General features: G+C 40.4%; 1 protein-coding gene across 1 annotated transcript; it reads left to right on the top strand.

Moving 5' to 3' along the window:
• The first annotated feature begins 4234 nt into the window (after positions 1–4234).
• On the top strand, positions 4235–12268 carry LOC115390019 (guanylate cyclase soluble subunit alpha-1-like). Its single transcript, XM_030093669.1, has 8 exons — positions 4235–4713; positions 4959–5026; positions 5770–5858; positions 5952–6667; positions 7979–8464; positions 9848–9991; positions 11296–11450; positions 11688–12268. Exons 1-8 carry the CDS (start codon positions 4348–4350, stop codon positions 11806–11808), a joined length of 2145 nt encoding a protein of 714 aa, XP_029949529.1. The 5' UTR covers positions 4235–4347; the 3' UTR covers positions 11809–12268.
• The last annotated feature ends 1328 nt before the right edge of the window (positions 12269–13596 follow it).

Raw genomic sequence — 13596 nt, 5'->3', positions numbered from 1 at the left:
ATTTTTTTTCAACAAAATCCTGTAACCTAGAAGCATGATGAAAAAAAAAATAGAATTATTCATACAAAGGGTTTATGCCAAGAAGCAGGATTAGAGACGGGGTTATAAGCATTAAACAAAACCCATCCATCCATTATACCACCTTATCCTGTTTATTGTCATTGCACACTGGAGTCAATCCCAGCTGGCTGAGCGGGGAGGCAGGCAGGGTACATCCCGGACGCACAGACAGACACTCACAGACACTTTCACTGATATGCAGCTCCTGGCTCTCCAGTTAACCTCGCATACCTGTTTTTGAACTGTGGGAGGAGACCGGAGCATCTGGACAAAACCCTTGCACACAAAGTGATAAAATCCAAACTTCACACACTCAATTCTGGCCCAGAGGTGAACCCAGGACCTTCTCACTGTGAAGACATAGCACTGAACACTATATTATCAATTAAAAGAACAAAAAGAAAAAAACAGAAGAAGAGGTCTGATCTGAATGACCCCCCCAAGCCTGGACTTTCACCTGGGATAATCTCACTGTAATGCAAAAGTGGTGAGATTGGTAAGAACCCATGTAACAGTGATGTTTATGATCAATAATGAGGCTTTGCCAGATAATTTACATTGTAAACCTAAAGAATACTGGGCTAACATATCAAGAAGCAAAGACATTATGTTTTTAGTCGAGCACCTGTCCTTACTGTGGATTCAGACCAGTGATGAGAAAGTGAGAAACAGCCTCAGACTATTGCTGCATGGCTTTCATGGCTCCTCTTGGTCCCAGTGGGACGTGACCTGATGGAAGCCCCAAGAAAGCAGGATCAGCTTCACAAGGTCCCTCTCCTCGCTCCCACGACTCACAAATAAAAAAAAAGAACATAAAAATAAAAGTATTCTCTCCTGGCATTTTACTTTGATCTTACTCATTATCATTATCAGCGGAGATCTTCAACAGTGAGTGCAGAAGAGCTGAGATGTGAATCTGAAAAGTCTTCAGAAGCTCACCTCCACTTGCTGGAAGCAAATAGAAAGATTAACCATAAAAACATCTGGTACATTAATGCATCATTGTGCCAAGACAGTTTTTTCTTTTTGATTTGCAGCCAGAAAGGAAAGTGTGTGAAATGTTTTCAAGCTTTTATTAGTTCAGGATTTGGCCCCTAAATGCATTCCTGTTTGACAGGCCCATATTTTGGATAAAGAGGGTTTAAAGCTCGCTCTCTCAAACAAGTTAAATTATCCCAGGAACTTAAGAGGGAAGTTTTTCTTTGATTGGGTGAAAATGTGTGTGTGTGTGTGTGTGTGTGTGTGTGTGTGTGTGTGTGTGTGTGTGTGTGTGTGTGTGTGTGTGTGTTTTAAAGATTTCTTACTATTGTTATCATCAATCTATGATTCCATCCATTATTAATATAGTGCTTTATTACAATTAACATTGTCTTAACAGCAAGGTGCACCCTGGACAGGTCACACTCCATCACAGGGCAGATACAGAAAGACAGAACAGTTCTGTTCTGAACAGTCCTGCACAGACAGTTTGGGTCACACCAGAGGGTCTCAGTACAGAGGGGGCGGAGCATTCTCGACTGGCCCTTACCATAGTAATTTCACCATTCAAACAATCCCTCATCCTACCGTCAAACAACACACTAATGCTCACTTTTATTGAGCCAAGCATGCCTCAGAAAGCAGAATAAAGTCACAAACCAGTTCACAAATTTGTTCTTAAGAACAAATACACATACGCGCGCACGCGCACACACACACACACACACACACACACACACACACACACACACACACACACACACACACACACAAATGCAGCCTGAGTGACAGCTGTCAATCTCAGAGCGTCCGCTGTCCATGGTGCTGAAATATCAGATTAAAAAGTCACTGGCTAAATCTGTACCATCTTTGATACAGCTTAAGATAAAACGAACACAGCTGGTCTAAAATTACACAATCTATTCAGATAGATATAGACACAGCTATCTATATCTTTTGGAATTCACGTATATTAGAAAAACAAATAGACTCGGTGGTCTCTTATAGTTGAGAACAACACAAGGCACATTCAAATATCCAGGTGTTTAAGACCACAGCATTCTGATTAAGACAATATTTTTGAAGGTTTCACTGACTCACCAATGGCTCCGATGTTAGGTTTTGGGTAGTACCGCTAGCGGCTAGCATAGTGTTTAGCATACTGTTTAACTTCCCTCCAAAGAGTTCAGATCAAGTGCAAAAGAAAAAACTCGTTCATGCCGCACAGCCAATCAGCGCTGGCTTACAGCTCTGATGCATTCATGGACAGTGGTAATGTAAGAATTGGCAAATTGGATCCCACAATCATATGCGTATACCTTCTCGCACACACTGCACATTTTATCATAATAATTTACTTCTCATTAAATGTAAACACATCACATGAAACGGGGCCCTATGACCTTGTGGGCCCTGGGGCAACCGCCCCCTTGCCCCCACTCTGGCTCCGCTACAGGGTCACACCTCAGGGTTAGATGTCTTTTGGATTTTGGGAAGGAGTCTGAGTGTCCTGAAAACCAAATGTGATGACATAGAAAACCTGCATGATTATAAATGATGTTACTAAAAGGTGTTTTAGTAAAACTGTTTTGACTTCTTCAATTTGTTTGTTGGGATGAAGTAAATGATAAATTTTAATATGAAAATTCTTTTAATGCTTTACACATCTGGTGCACCATCCACAAAAAATAACACTGATGCCTCAATGTCCCAGAAACAGCGGTGATATTGCGGAGAACCCTCAAGTACCACCTTAGAACGGTGAGAGGGTGAGTTTAATCTATGGATATACTGTTTAAGGGGCCAAAGCAGCTCCCACAAGCCATATATCAGTATTGACCACATCCTCATCACTGTAATTAATGCAACATTAAAGTGTTACAGATAAATTATGACACACATTTCAACCTTCAAAGAAAACCACAATCTGATGGACTACTTTGAAGGTTGCAGCTATCCTAAAGCCTTATGGAATATTCCTCCTTTAATCTTTAACCTATAAACCCAGGATTTTTACATTCAGCCACTATATTCTGCCTTTTGCTGCTGAAGGGAGAGCATCGGAGTTATATAACAGAGTAAGGATATGCAAGAGAGCAGAACACACTTAGGTATGAAGGAGTTCAAGATATTAAATCTGAAAAGAAATCTAACATCCCAAAGAACAATGCAGCAGTCTCATCAAGGCCAGTGAAATCTTTTTTTGCTATGAATTTAATAGATTGTCATCCAATGTGCCAAATCATTCCTGAACCATTTCCCGAACCTTCCAGAATAAACCAAAATATTTCTCAATGGAATAATTAATAATTGAAGTCAACTTTTTTTCTGTTGACATAAGAATCTGTTTTAATGATGCTATGTTTTACTCCTGCATGAACCAAAATCATATATTTAATGTAACAGTGTTTGAGGTTATGTGCTATTTCAAGCCAGAGTGGAATGCAGGGCAACAAAAAGCAGTATTGCACAGGGAGCAGGAGAAAATAATTACAACTGTTCAGGAGAGAAAACTAAGCCGCTCAAAATAATTGAATGGATTTAATTCTTTAACACAAAAGCTGTTTTGTGCAACTTTCTGAAAGTGTTCAAATGTATTGCCACACACCAAATTTGTTGTGAACACGCTGGTGCACCCTTTGGGGGATATTTATGAGGATATGCATGTGCATTTTACCTGTCTATGAAAGGTTCGTATAATTATACTTGAAATTATAAGTATGAATATTATTATTACTGCTTAATGCAGTGATACATTATAAAATAGAGGCATCCTACGTTTAATGATTTATATTTAAGATGTCTGTCAGTCCTTTAAAAGGGTTTGTCCTTAATTATTTTTTTTATGTCTGATTAAAAAAAAACAGTGGATAGGTACATGATGGACGTCCAGGTTGTCCAAGTGTAATTGGCTTTTGAGATGTGAGCAAAACAGAACACCACTAAGCTGTGCATGTTTTACATAGATGATTATCTGCTTTTAAAGTTCCCACTTTCACGTGATGACACACGGCCCAAATGATGATCTGGAGGAATAAATAAATAAATAAATAAATAAGAGACCATTGCATGTTAAGAGTCGTCTGGAAATAATTTCCTCTTGCTGATAGGTTGATCGGCTACACCAGCCCCACTTGCTCATGGATTGGCCTATTGCTCTTTTTCCCCCAGTTTCTCATTGGCTTTTGGCGGTGATAGTTCTCTGCCATCATTTGCCCGTGCAGTTTTCAATGAATATTGTATGTGGTCTGTGGTTTTTGGTGCTGATGATTTGAATCGGCTGCCGTGGAGCGAGAAGCTGCGTCCTGGATGCGCGCACCAGATGATGGAATTTCTTCTCCCGGAGACCGCAGCTGCTCGACCACCGCCGTCTCCCCCCGACATGAGATAAAAGAGGAGCGGAGCCAGGAGATCGCAGCCGGGAAGATGTTCTGCGCCAAGCTGACGGACCTGAAGATATCCGGAGAGTGTCCCTTCTCCAGCGGCGCCAAAAACACCGAGGATGAGGAGCTCGGAGACTTCGAGGAGCGTTCCTCTGACGCCGCGGATTTGCTGCCCGTTTCTAAGGACGTGCACGGGAAAGCAGGTGAGGACCTGCCTCGACAGAAGACCAGCAGAGCCAAAGTTAACCTGCACACGCTCGGAGAGAGCATCCGAAAATTGGCATGTCCCGAGGTGAGTTGCAGACGCATATCATAACAAATCATTTGACTTCTGTAAAAAAAAAAAAAAAAGAAAGGTTCGCGCGTAACTGCAAATATTGATAATGAATTATGACAACAGGATCACTTATTACGCCTACAGTTGACGTTAATGGTTCATTCCCTGGAAATGAAGGAGTCCTAATCCTATTTGGTTTGAACATCAGAGCCTCGGTAATTTGTGATGACCTTTAACTTGATGCACACTTTGTGATCCAGTTAGAAAGGCTGCATGCTGCCCTCCAACGAATGGTGTCGGTGTCAGACCACAGCAGAGACTCTGAGAGGTAACTTGTGTGTGTGTGTGTGTGTGTGTGTGTGTGTGTGTGTGTGTGTGTGTGTGTGTGTGTGTGTGTTTTAAATACATCTGCCTCAGAGACATCAGCAACAACACCGCTGCCCCCTGCAAATCACAGCTGCAATTACTACTACTGCTGTGGAAAAAAAAAAAAAAAAGAATACTGATCATGATGCTACAGTCTCATCTGTCTCTCTGTTTTTCCATAAATCCCCCCTGTCAGCCTTTCTACAGACTGATACTGACGAGGATAACAACAATGGGGTGTGATGCAGACTCAGGCTGCTATGGATACGTGCAGAGAAAAAACAGAAATCCCTTCACAAACCTGATGTTAGACACATGACCTGAAAATGGCAAACAGACAATGACATATTCTCCCTGGATTTAGTGAATATGGTTGACTGGAGCAAATAACTGATCAGTACGTTGGCCAATTAATTGAAAAATTATATGCAGCTCATAATGTCTTTAATAATTTTCCAGTGAATGTGTTATTTTTCTCTCAAATGAGACACTGCTGGATTATATTTGAGCTATTTTCTTGCTCATCAGCCAAAACATGTCTGAAAATGTCACTAAGGGCTCAAGGACATGCAGAATAATTGAGAGGGAACAGATTTCGCTGCTGATTTCAGCTCATGTCAGATGGTTTTCAGTGATGCAGCTGCAAACTAAGATGCCCTGAGCTCTGGTTTCTCTGTCTGACTTTGATGCTCGTTGAATTTCCAGTTCTGCAATTTGCTGCACACACTATCAGAGTGGCAGTGATGACCCAGAGCGTTTAGTTGAGATGATGAACAATTACTCTACCAAAACAGGTAAATGCAGATCTGAAACATTATACAAATCATGTCTGGGGCCTTTGCTTGTGGATTAAATTGTCCTTCTTTGTCTTTGTTTGTGACCAACAGCAATACCAATGGAAGCGTTACAAGTCGCTCTGGGAGAAGAGATCTTCAACATGTGCTATGAAGAGGACAGACACATCTTGAGAGTGGTGGGGGGAGCTCTCCACGATTTCCTGAACAGCTTCAACGTCTTGTTGAAGCAGAGCAGCATGCCGCCCAACCCCGATAGAGAGGGTTGTTTAAACGAACCCTCGGTGCTGTGCTTAGACAAGGATCCGGATCTGCTTACTGTCTATTTCTTCAACCCCCGCCCAACCACCGAGCTCTTCTTCCCCGGAGTCATCAAAGCCGCTGCTCGCCTGCTCTACCACACCAGTGTGGACGTACTGAAAGACCCCCCAAACGCTAAAGACAGCATCCTGCAGTCCAGCCCGCAGCCCAGTCTGCTGTACACCGTCATAGTCAAGGATGCTAAAAATCTGAGCCCCAGTCCGCTGCGGGCCACCTCAGCTGGGACCCTTCCTACCTCTCTGTTCTCCACCATCTTCCCTTTCCACCTGATACTGGACCAGGACCTGGTTCTGGTCCAGATAGGACACGCGCTCAGAAAGAGACTGACCCGGAAGGATGGACTCAGACGGCCTGCCACCTTCCAAGATCACTTCACGATTGTCTCCCCGCAGATCAAATGTACTTTTCAAGGTATTCTGACCATGCTGAATGCACAGTTTATCATTCGGATCACGCATGGCGTCTCCACCGCAGAAAACACAGGGAAGGTATGTCGACATGTGAGATAAGTTCAAAAGTGACGTAATTGATGAAAGTTTGGAAAGGTTTCTAGGCATTAAATTTAGAGATAGAAGGGGGGGAAGATAACAATCTAGTTGCTTTTAAACAGTCAGGCTTATTAGTGGCACACTTGGGTGTACTTGGCCTGAGGTAGAGATCAACATTATACCCCCAGTGGAGATCAGAAGCAAATGTCAAACCATTTTATCCATCAAAGGCACAGCCATGCTCGTGCTATTTCTGTAAGGGTGCACAGCGATCGGTCGCACAAGAAAGAAGTATCAGTGAGTAGACGTGACAGTGGTACAGTGACTAATGACGTTCAGTCAGAGGAGCTTCCAGTTCTCATCCCACTTATCCTTCAGTAGTAGATCTACTATCAGGAAGGGATGAAATGAAAACAGTGGGATGTTGCTGAGTGTGTGAACAGGTCCCGTCCACCTGGGGTTGAGGATTCGTTCTTGAAGGTTCACCGTGCACAAACAAGACTAAAATGTCAGTGGATGAGACATGTTTAACATTCATTATGTTACACTTTCAAAGCACTCCTGTGGCTATTTATAAAAAACTAGAGCACACAGTCACAATACTGTGAAGCTAAAATAAGAAAATGAGAATATTAGAAAGGCAGATAGTTGTTTTTGATCTTCAGAGACACAATTACATGAATTCAGTGATTAAAACAAAACATCAAAACAAAAAGCAGCTTGATAACAATAACTAAACATCTGTTAATGTACAAATAGGTCAGCATGTATGTATAATAGGCATAATAGATAAACAGTATATAAACAATTTCAAAATAGTTTGGGGGTTCGTGAAATCTTACGTATGAGCATATCGACCTGTTATTTTTATTGTTTTGTCCCTTTTTCGCATGAAAACACTGATGCTCATGGTCGCCCAATGTCAACATCTGACCCGACAGTATTTGAACTCTTAAAAATATGACGGTAAATCATGCGATATTGGTTGAGATGCTTTAGTCTGGACGATAGCCCTGGCTTGTCTGACCTGCGGACTTGACCCATTCCCATGGAGCCATGCTGCTATGGATAAAAATATCTTTGTGTGCTTGATCTCCCAGAATTTAATTTTGGCTCAATAAGCAAACATTTTCTGGCTTGTGGCTGATAGAAAGATGCGTACAGCTGCTTTTTGACATATCGCAAATCTTTGTTTTCTGCTCATGTTCAAATTTCAAAATCAGGAATCTATGTTAATCCTGAATTACTTTAAAATTGGTTCTGACTTTCACGAAAACCAACTTTCATCTCTCCTTTTGTTCCTTGTTTCAGGTCATGGACCTTAAAGGTCAGATGATTTACGTTTCCGAGTCGAACGCCATCTTGTTTTTGGGCTCGCCCTGTGTGGACAAGCTGGAGGAGCTCACGGGTCGCGGCCTCTACCTGTCGGACATCCCCATCCACAACGCGCTGCGTGACGTGGTCCTGGTCGGCGAACAGGCCAAAGCCCAGGACGGCTTGAAGAAGCGTCTGGGGAAGGCGAAGGCGGCCTTGGAGCATGCGCACCAGGCACTGGAGGAGGAGAAGAAGAAGACCGTGGACCTCCTGTTCTCCATCTTCCCGGGCACGGTTGCGCAGCAGCTGTGGCAGGGTGAAACCGTCCAAGCCAAGAAGTTCGACCGGGTTACAATGCTCTTCTCGGACATTGTGGGCTTCACGGCCGTCTGCTCCAGCTGCACGCCCATGCAAGTGATCACCATGCTCAACGAGCTCTACACCAGGTTTGATCACCACTGTGGAGAGCTCGATGTTTATAAGGTGGGTTATGGGAGAGCACCCTTTACATGAAAAGCCAAAAGACAGAAATGGAAAATACTCCAGGAACAAGTCATAAGATAACATCTGTGCCAGCAGGCACAGGATCAGTAAAACATAAACAAATGCTGAGATTTCTGTATTAAATGTTGTTATTTTCAGTGAAACTTAACACCATGTTGAATTATTATGCTTCAAATGGCTCAAACTCAATGACGTTTTTTGTTTATTTTTAACTGATAAAAAGAAAGTTTAGTCTTTAATCTTCTATGTTGTTGAACACATGAGTTTTATTAATCTTAAAATGCAGGAGGTTTTTCTAGGCACAGACGATAACATTTCAGATTTTATTCATTATTTTGAAGTACAGTTATGTCTTTTAATTTGTTGCAAGAGGCTCTTTAAAGTCATCCCAGTGCACCACCAGTGTTGCAGCAGAATCTTAAATGTGGCTTATTTACATTATTTCCCCCTTTAAAGTTTCTGACATTTAATTGCTTAAAATGCACTTTAAGCATGATTTACCTTGTCCTTTAATTCATGAAGGACCTGAATTTTTCAGACGTGTTAATCTTACTTCAATGTTCATGCTGGCAGCTTTGGACCGGCTCATTAAGAATTAGTAGCTGGTTAAAATGCTGACGATGACCTGAAGTAACATGTTTAATTACTGAGGAGCTGACATTTTCTTTCTTGAGAGAGAAACTGTTTTACAGGAAAATAGCACCAGAGGTTGTATACATAGAAGGTTAAGAAATGCCTTAAATGCTCTTGCATCTTTGCGAGCTTTGACAACAAATTGTGCCGCTTCGCATTGAGAAAATGGAGCTCGGCCGTAATTCAACCAACAACTTTGATGTCTGCCAAAGGCTGCTAATCTGCAGGGAGGTTAGATAATGTAATCAAAGTGTCATGGAAGCAAAACAGAAAGCGAAGCATGTTTGAGAAATATCTCGTAAAATGCTCTGAAGTCTGGGGACCCTGTTTCCACTCCACATGTATAAACCTAAAAATAGATTCACTTTGTCTCACTCACGTAGCCACTGAGTGCTCCCCCAGCCCCGACTTACACAAACAAAGACAAGGGTGAAGAAAAAGCAGAAGACTTTTTAATGTGGCCCGGGATCAAGTGCTATTAGAGTTTAAGTTTTATTGTTTCACTTTTTTGACCTTTTTGTCTTATATACCGCTCTGGTGATGACAGATTGTAAAAAAAGAAAAAAGAATTTGATGAAAATCCAGTTCACATTCATCCTGTTGTGGTACATAGCTTAATTAACAGTCTCACATCACATTATTAGAAGATAATGCTTGATAAAATAAGTAAAATCTGGCTCCTAAAAACTGTCACTCTGTTTTATGCTTCTTTGATTTCACTGTATTTAGGTGGAGACCATCGGAGACGCGTACTGTGTAGCTGGTGGCTTACACAAGGAGAGTGAGACTCACGCCGTCCAAATTGCTCTCATGGCTTTGAAAATGATGGAGCTCTCAGACGATGTCATGACACCAACTGGAGAAGTAATACAGGTGAGGGTCGAACACTCACTTACAGGAAAACCACTGATTAATTGTGCTTTAATAAAACCAACCAAGAACATTTTTTATTTGGGTATTTTTTGTCAGAAGAACCCCCAAAAATCTGCTTTGTTGCTGCCACAAAAAACATTGATATGACATGACTGTTGAGCATAAAGCAAAGCCTATATGGTTGATATAGCTATATCGTAATCTAAAGTAAGGGTTTATTATTTCATTTTTGCTGAAACTAAACTGATCAGTGTTAATTTCTTGCTTCTATATGGAGAAAAACAGCCATCATTATCACACCAAAGAAAACCATTGACATCTTTTATGTGCTTGGGATACTGAGCTAAACAAATGCAACGAATAAAAGATGAAAAAATTATTTAAAAAAAAAATAATAAAAATACTTAGGTCTGTTAAATATCTGGGAAACCAGGTCACTTTTTGTTGGATGTTGTGATCTTGTCTGTGTCATTTTCCATCTTTAATATGCTCTGGAAACTGAGAATCAGAATCAGAGAAAAAAAAAACCTAATTTATCCCAGAGGGGCTGTAGCTGTTCATGCAAGTGAAAAGAATAAACAGGTTATAGAGACTTCAGATGTTTAGATTGCTATTCATTATGCAATACCACCGCAGAGGCTTCTGATAGATTACAAATTCATTTGACAGCACATTGCCTCCACGGAGTCGGGATCTGAGCGTCACTCAGTTGGTCCAAGACTCATAATAGCCAGAATAGTTCTTGGGTTTAAAGGAAAGCCTGGCCAGTCGCCATGAGTGAATCACAGGGAATTATGAATATGCTGAAGGAGAGATTTTTTTTCTTTTTTGTTATTTAAAGAAGTTTCTTGATATAATGATCATTGTGTTTATGGTGGCATTTTTTTACCATTTCTAGTTGTTTCACTTCATGTTATCATTTTGCAAGGGCTAATATTTTCCCAGTGTCCTTTGCAAGGTTTTCTTGGACTTCCTGTTAAACCACATATTGGAATACATACAGATGGACATAAAAACAACAAAAACAATAAATCTTTGCTTTTCAAAACAGACATTAGGGGGTATTTTACACTGTAGATGAGATGCGCTGCTCGTCTTGATGATCTGTTCCTTGCCGTGCTTGTTTGCACATTGCTATGTCTGTCCAGACCAAACCGCGCCAACTGCTGCTGAGCATAATCACATGAAAACAAAGCCAGGGAAGTGTATTCCACTGCCCACAAGCTTCTGTCCATTTATGTGGGTTCTCAAGCATAAACATGAAACAAATCAAGTAAATTATTGCTCCTTTTGTTGTTTTTCAGATGCGCATCGGCCTCCACAGTGGATCAGTACTGGCTGGTGTCGTTGGGGTGAAGATGCCACGTTACTGCCTTTTTGGGAACAATGTCACATTGGCTAATAAGTTTGAATCCTGCAGCCAACCTAGAAAAATCAACATCAGCCCTACAACCCACAGGTGAGGCAGCTTTAAAGAAATGTTCTCATTACTGTGACGAAGGCAGCAGATTGCATTTCGCTCCGGTATCATTTGTTTCTGCTAGTCTGTTGCAGACACCAAAAAAAAAAAGAAAAAAAAAACAGTGCTTAGGACAGGAAACTTAACTTTTAGCAGAGTGCTGTGCTTCCTCTTGTGTCAAATAATTTGCCACATTGTGTTTAGACTCGTGCTTTATCTGTGTGCTCTGTGTCCCAGATTGCTGCAGGGTCGCCCAGAGTTTGTCTTCGTTCCCAGGAGCAGACAGGAGCTTCCGGCCAACTTCCCAGAAGACATCCCTGGTGTTTGTTACTTTTTGGAGGCGTCCTTCAAGACTTAAAAAAAAAAAAGAAAAAAAACATGGCTGTGAAATTAATGCAACCTATGACAGAATGCGCACACGTGGGATATGAAAAACATAAACGTGAATACAGTGTGGCTAATTGTATATTTTGATCGGGGTTGTTGGTTGGTTATTGATGACTTTGTCGACCAAACTCCTGCAGCTGCTTCGTGACAGAAATGCCAGTTTGCTCTTAAACTTGAGTGTTGTGTCCGTACAATTATCCATTTGTACAATCGTAGTAGAGGGAAACTCACTCCATCTTTCTTCCAGAATGAGTCATCTCTGCTTTATTGATATGATTTATTAAAAAGTAGCGTGCATTTGTAGCTTCCTTCGGAGATTCAACCAGACTGTCAAAGAAAGACTTTAGGACTGTTTCGTTCTTCTTTATCAGTTTTTCATCTACAAGGTACAATAAAGGAAAAACAAATGTGGCCAAAAAGTGCACAAGTTTCAGAAACAAACCACTTAATGTATACTCTGACTTGTGTTGATATGTTTCATATGTACATTTTGGATGAAAAGTTGCTGAACAGATTACATTCTGTTAATGTTACATAGCTGTCAGGCTGTGTATCTTCTAACGCACCTTTGTCAGAAGAACGCAAGATAAAAACTCAATTGACTTTAAGTGTTTTAGTTAAGAATTTTTAATGACAATTGAATATTTTACAGAAAAAAGATGTCTAATCAAGTTTTAGCAATGCAAAAGCAGAATCAGGTGCCTTATATGTGCTCTATCAGGAGGATCATAAATCTTGAAAAATGGATAAATTGTTAAATATCAGTATTTTTCTTCATTAATTAAGAGTAACATGCCAAGATTTCCTTCCACAAGCAAATAGCCAGAGGCACTGTTTTGAGGTGTGTGGTGTGTGTGTTGACATAATGTGTTTCCTGACACTTTCCTAACATAAAGTGCATTTTTACTTTTTCCACAGAACACATTTATACTATATTTATTACATCAAATTCATAGTACTCCTTTCCTACACAAAGATATAGAACACAGAAAGAATACATTGAATGTTTTACTATTGTCACTCATTATGATGTGCTTTAATCATTATTGTAATGTAATCAAAGTGCAATAAATATTAGCATTAATAGACTTAAGTGACTCATTTTATTATATGACATAATGGTTATATGTGCATCTGTGAATGATAATGTGTCCAGTCAAGAGTCTTGACCCGAAACCAAATTTGAAATTATGGGAAACAAGAAGAAGTAGGTAATGTTTCTCATTGTGTTTACTATTTAATTTTATGTACATTTATCATCCCTGCTTCCAATTGGTCACCTCTAAGTTTGAAGAGGTTGTTGTGAAAAAAGTCTAACCAGCTTGAATAAAGTAAATTAAACATTGGATAGGCTTGAAATTGAAAGTAACCATCCCTAAGAATCAATGCCACAGGTGAAATGATGTGCAGAGATGAATGTCTTCATGATGATAAATTAATAATATAGACACTGGTACTGTGTGCAACTACAGAGAGGGATTGGGACAACTCAGAGGCCTCTGATGATACTGCCTCGTGAATAAGCATAAGTACATCTTTTGCACAGTACACACAGATGGATTCTGTGCTGGGGTTTTTTTCCAGTTTGATCCAATCAAATCCAATTTAGGATTCTCGAATTCTTCTCCCATGTAAATTAAAAAATAAAACTAAAAATTAATAAAAACATCATGAGCCAAGAAAGTGATTCGTTAATTTTTTTTTTTGTCATCACTTAATTTGCTAGATTACAAAACTGTTTATTTATTTTACTGGTTAT

Source organism: Salarias fasciatus, chromosome 6 (genome assembly GCF_902148845.1).
Source record: "Salarias fasciatus chromosome 6, fSalaFa1.1, whole genome shotgun sequence".
NCBI classification, from domain to species: Eukaryota; Metazoa; Chordata; class Actinopteri; order Blenniiformes; family Blenniidae; genus Salarias; species Salarias fasciatus.
The sequence above is the reverse complement of the archived record's forward strand: the minus strand, read 5'-3'. Positions and strand labels throughout refer to the sequence as shown.

Excerpts from the sequence above, each read along its gene's own strand:
- LOC115390019 (XM_030093669.1), top strand. The coding sequence starts at position 4,348 with ATGCGCGCACCAGATGATGGAATTTCTTCTCCCGGAGACCGCAGCTGC. Across the intron at positions 5,859-5,951 it reads CAATTACTCTACCAAAACAG|CAATACCAATGGAAGCGTTA; the intron begins GTAAATGCAGAT and ends TGTGACCAACAG. Across the intron at positions 6,668-7,978 it reads CCGCAGAAAACACAGGGAAG|GTCATGGACCTTAAAGGTCA; the intron begins GTATGTCGACAT and ends TCCTTGTTTCAG.